Here is a 5,260-nt window from a genome sequence, read left to right as displayed (position 1 = left end):
GCAGGCACCTCAATATATATTGGGGACCTTGTGAAGAGGAAGTCACCCAAATCTACAGGTATTGCCGGCATGTCTGATGGCAAGTATTTGGCTTGGCTTCTGGCCTGGAGAAGCCACTAAAAGTTCGACCTAGAGATTCCTTACGAAAGTTCCTCAGAGCAGATTCTAAAAGATCTGTATGATCAGTCACTATTCTTGCTGAGCTTATGTAAATAATTATGCTATTTGTTAAAACTGGATTTGTTTTTCAAACAAATTCGTCTTATTTGGCTATCTCTGGAAATGAGGGTCATTATAGAGAAATACGTGTTTCAATAATACACCTTTGTGGATGTTAAATTCTAATTCTCATTATCTTGGAATGATGTTTACCTAAGCTAGACAGCTTGAGCTAAACTTCAGAGAAAATTGCACAATGGCTCATGTAGACAATCTTCATGCTTTTTATTCTGTGGGGATAATAACAGGACCCCATGAGCATATGATGATTTAAACAACTGGAAAATGGGATCGAGTTCCCCAATAATTGTATAACTCAACTGGTACCTTGACCAGTTCTTTGTGGCTGGACAATGAAATCACTCCATAAAAGCCAGAGCATACCCCACTCAATAGGGTTCACTATGGGCTTGTGGAGATAATGGATGACCCCACTTTATGATTGGATTGGATGATGCACTTGGGGATGCCCTTATCTCTTGACAAGTCTTCTCCCACTTGCCAGTGTTACCTTATAATTAGGATTTGTTAAGGCCAGACCTCTAAGGGCTTCTTGATGGATTTCCTCCCTCATAGTCATATTTATCCCATTGAGGTACAATTGTAAACAAAGGCTTTAGCCAAGCACAAAACAGCCCTCCTGGTAAAAAGAGCCTATGTGACAGTCCCTGACGGAATGACTTCACATCAGGTCCAGAGTGTCTCAGAGACCAAAGGCCCCCAGTAGATGATGGGAGGCAGACTTATTACATACCAGGCAATGCTTATAGATATGCCTAAAATAATACTTAAAACCTGTCAAGCTTTAAACCCAGCTCCCCCTGTGCCTCACCCTGACCATTGTACTTCTAAAGAGCATAACTGTTCAGAGGTTAGTGATCCTATTTACGCTAGTCAACCAGATTTAAGAGATTCCCCTACCAAAAATACAGATCACAGTTGGTTTACTGATGACAACAGTTTTATAAAAAGGAATAAAAGCTGGGTATGCTGTAGTGTTCACTCATGCTTTGCAATGGCCAGAGCCTTAAAAATTAATATTTATACTGACTACAGATATGCTTCCCTAGTCCAACATGCTCACAGAGCAGTTTGGAAATTATTACTCTTCTTAAAGCTGTACACCTACCTAGGTATAATTCACCTCAAAGGAGCTATGGCAGCCGCCCCTCCCCCATTAATAAGCAGGCTTGGAGACCTCAAACAGATTGGAGACTTAGAAGTGTCCCGACACCTCCAAGCCCTGGGGAAAACTCTAAGGCACATCTCCCGAGAAGCTTTAGAAAGGACCCCTATCCCCATGGGTAACTGGGCCCATTCCCACCAACGAGGGGCGGGGGGCATGATAATGGGTAAAAGATTGGAAGAAGGAGCTGCTCCAACTCACTTGGATGGGCCCCCATCTAGTAATACTGGCAACTCCCACTGCTGTGAAAAGGTGCAGGTATCACTCCCTGGATCCATTGTTCCCAAGTAAAGAACACAACCCCGCCCCCGCCCCCAGACACTAGAGATTGGCAGACAGCCTGGGACCTGACTGACCCCCTCAAGTTAAAGATCCAGAGGATGACCCAGCAACCCACAGCTGCCAAGAGGGCCTCTGGCCCAACTTGACGCCCTGAGGAAATTCACAGATCCCCCCGGGGGAGCTGAGTCCACAACTTTGCTCCAGTCGCAAACCTGGAGGCCAACACACTGTGGAAGCTTGAGGAACTCAATGGGGAACATTTGGACACTAAAGTCTCCGTGCCACCCTATACCAGTAATAATAGTGGTACTTGTGACCCCAATGTCTCTGTAGGTTTAGCTGAGTCAGCCCCAGGTGACTGGAACTGGACACAGGAAATCGCTCTAGCCATAGTCTATATAGGTAGAGTGAGTCTGGTCGGTAAAATCTGCCGGTAACTCAATGCAGACCGCTAGACCAGCAAGAAACCTAAGGGTAGTGATTGATACCCATTCTAAGTTAGAAAAGACGTTGAAAGGGGGGAATGAAGAGGAAAATTATCCAGAACAGGCCCAGGCCAGGAGGCCCCAGAAGATGGAAAGTTCCTAACGATAAGCTAGAGATAACCAGAAGCCCTACTGGGAGCAAGAGATAACCAGCCATTTCTGCTTCCGTGAACAGGCTTCCCACCACAGGCTCCCTCACTACTGTTCCCTCCTAAAGCAGCCCCAGGTCCCCCAGTTCAAACCCTACCTACCAGCACCGAGCATAGCCTTGGAGCCTGACTGCCTGCAATCCCTTATAAAAGCCCTATAACCCGTTGCCTTAGGTCCAGAATTTCAAGCACAAGTTCTTCTGGGTCCGCGGCATAAAATAAACCCGAGTGTCCCTTGGTCGCGCACCAGTCTGATTTTTACTTTTCTGCGACAAAACCACTCAATATTTCCTAGAATGGGTAAAATAAAGAAAAAGGATAACATCAAAATTTCCTGAGAGTGTTGAAGATTAGAATTCTCATATATTGCTGATGAGGGGGGAACAGTACGTTTGAAGAGGAAAATTACCCAGAGCAGGCCCAGGCCTGCAGGGCCCCAGCAGATGAAGTTACTAACAAAAGCTACATAACCAGAAGCCGCGCTGGGAGCAAAAGATAACCAGCCTTTTCTGCTTCTGTAAGCAGGCTTCCCACCACAAGCTACTGGTCCACCCTAACTGCTATTCCCGCCTAAAGCCCCCCCCCTCCCAATTTAAACCCACCTACCAGCAGTCGGCAAGGCCCTTCGAACCTGACCTCCAGCACTCTGCTATATAAAGCTCTATAACCCTGCTGCCTGGGGCCCAGAATTTTTGAGCACTAGCTCCTCTGGGTCCCCCAGGGTGAAATAAATCCGAGCTCTCCTACTTCTCCAAGGCTCACTTGGTTACTAGCTGGTCTGATTATTTTCTGCACACATCACTATCGAAAACTGCGTGGCAGTTACTTACAAAAATAAACATTTACCTACCAAAGGGCAGGATTTTGTCACCCTAAAATGTCTCTTTGGCCTAAGCATTATCTTAGGCTGTTTGTTTTAGTAACGGTTACAGGAAAAGCTGTGAAATCCTGTGTTTACTTTTGAAAGCGACATTTGCATTTACAAGAGGAAACTCCCTTTGTAAGGTGTCTCCCTTTCTCTAGCGAAACACAGAGAATGTGTCAATCTCCGAAACTGATCAGTGGAGAAGTCATGGATCTACACCTGTCACCACCACAGCCTTGGTCCCCGCGCTCTGCCTGGTCAGCTCCCCAAATGCTTCCCAATAGGATCGCGTGTGGAGTTTCAAAAAGGAACCTATCTGGCGGCTCCCCCTCAGGTTCTGTCCGTTGGTTTGGGCGAAAACAGCAGTGTTGTGTTAATGAAGGGCTCCAGGTGATTCTCAGTGAGGCCAGGGGTAAGCACGAGGGCTTCCTGTTATTTTGTGAGAGCTGAGAGCAGACTTCAGCTCAAGAAGAGGTGACAGGGTGTCTGCTACGTGAGTCTGGGAGGGTCAGGTCCTTGCTGTAGCTGACTTTGGGGGTGGCTGTGGGAGGGGCGGCCCTTCCCCCCAGAAAGCAGATAAGGAAAAGATTGGTCTCCCACGTAGGAGCTCAGAGTTCCTGAGTAGCTCCTGACACAAAGGACTAGGAAGTTGAGCCTTTTCTGCATTTCTTTTTTTTTTTTTTTTAAAGATTTTATTTATTTGACAGAGATAGAGACAGCCAGCGAGAGAGGGAACACAAGCAGGGGGAGTGGGAGAGGAAGAAACAGGCTCATAGCGGAGGAGCCTGATGTGGGGCCCGATCCCATAACGCCAGGATCACACCCTGAGCCGAAGGCAGACGCTTTAACCGATGTGCCACCCAGGCGCCCCCTTTTCTGCATTTCTAAATCCTGGCTGCGCGTTAGCAGTTTCTTGCCGCAGGGACTTGAAGAAGGGTGAGGCACAGACAGGTTAACTGTGAAAGAAACGAGGGAGCAGGGCACGTCCGCAAGGAATGCAATCCCCCCCGCCCCCAGCAGCTACAGCCTCGCATATTTATTGGCGGTAAACAATCGAAGACAATCCAGGGTCATCAAAGGGAGTCTCCAGGTCTGTAGCACGTCGTAGTGAATAGTAGTACCTCGTGGGGAGGGTCACGGGAGTAGATGATGTAACGTTCAGCAAGTGAAGCCTATTCTTAAACATGTTTGTACGGACCCACCGGCTCGTAGAAGCAATCAGGTTTCGGTTGGGGCAAGTTCCGCCCTGAGCCGACCAGAAGTTCCTGGTCGCTCCTTATCTGAGGGGGTTTCAGGAAGGGCAGCGTTCCACCCGGAGCAGTCCGGGCGTTCCCAACTGCTCCTGCTCTGACGTCAGCGCTAAAGCCGGCGGGGTCACAAACATGTTTTCCTATTATATCCTTAACATAAGCGCTCAGCCGGGGCCGCCCCAGTTTCTGGTGCAGAGACTCTGTTGGGGGCTTCGAGGGGCTCTTTCCCCTGATCCTGCTGTGATTTCTCTGCAGAGATCTGGTGAGAGAGAAATCGAGAGGTCTCCGTGAAAGAGGAAATGGCCAGTTCTCAGGTAAGCCTGGTGTCCCAGGAGAGGCTGTGTCATCTTTTTCTCCTTAGACTCCTGCCTTTAGAAATTGCGAATGTTGATTCCTCTAGTTCTGGTGTTTCTCCCTTATGTTTTCACCTATTTTTAAGAACATTTCAGAAATGATACTCAAGGTCGGGTCTTTAGAACACTTCTCTGTATCCCAGAGCCTTCTCTCCTGTGTCTCCAACCTGGCATCCAATAGGCATCAACAGTTGTCACTTTGGATTAAAGTCCTGCAACTCTTGAAAATATTCCCTTGGTGGCAGATCCAGAGGGGAAGGTGTTGAGTCCAAGATTCCTATTGCTGACGAGGTCTGGTCCTGGGATATCACGGAGGGAAAACATTTCTCATTTAGGTCCCCTCTGAATGCTTGACCAGCTCTGCGTAGCCCAGGAGTGAGAAAATGCAGAAGTAAACACGATGGCTATAAGGTCCGGAATAACTTGGAAAGTTCACATTCTAAAAAAGGGGGTGGTGGGTGAGTCTTGGTG

General features: G+C 47.9%; 1 protein-coding gene across 1 annotated transcript in view; it reads left to right on the top strand.

Annotated features, from left to right (window-relative positions):
• Positions 1-4,002: 4,002 nt before the first annotated feature.
• The window catches only part of LOC103672920 (zinc finger protein 420-like), a 17,687-nt gene continuing 16,429 nt past the window's right edge, over positions 4,003-5,260 (top strand). The window contains 2 exon segments of the mRNA XM_040632997.1: positions 4,003-4,276; positions 4,692-4,750. Coding sequence (XP_040488931.1) covers positions 4,736-4,750 — 15 coding nt within the window. The 5' untranslated portion in view covers positions 4,003-4,276; positions 4,692-4,735.

Source organism: Ursus maritimus, unplaced genomic scaffold, assembly GCF_017311325.1.
Source record: "Ursus maritimus isolate PB19 unplaced genomic scaffold, ASM1731132v1 scaffold_19, whole genome shotgun sequence".
Lineage (NCBI taxonomy): Eukaryota > Metazoa > Chordata > Mammalia > Carnivora > Ursidae > Ursus > Ursus maritimus.
The sequence above is the reverse complement of the archived record's forward strand: the minus strand, read 5'-3'. Positions and strand labels throughout refer to the sequence as shown.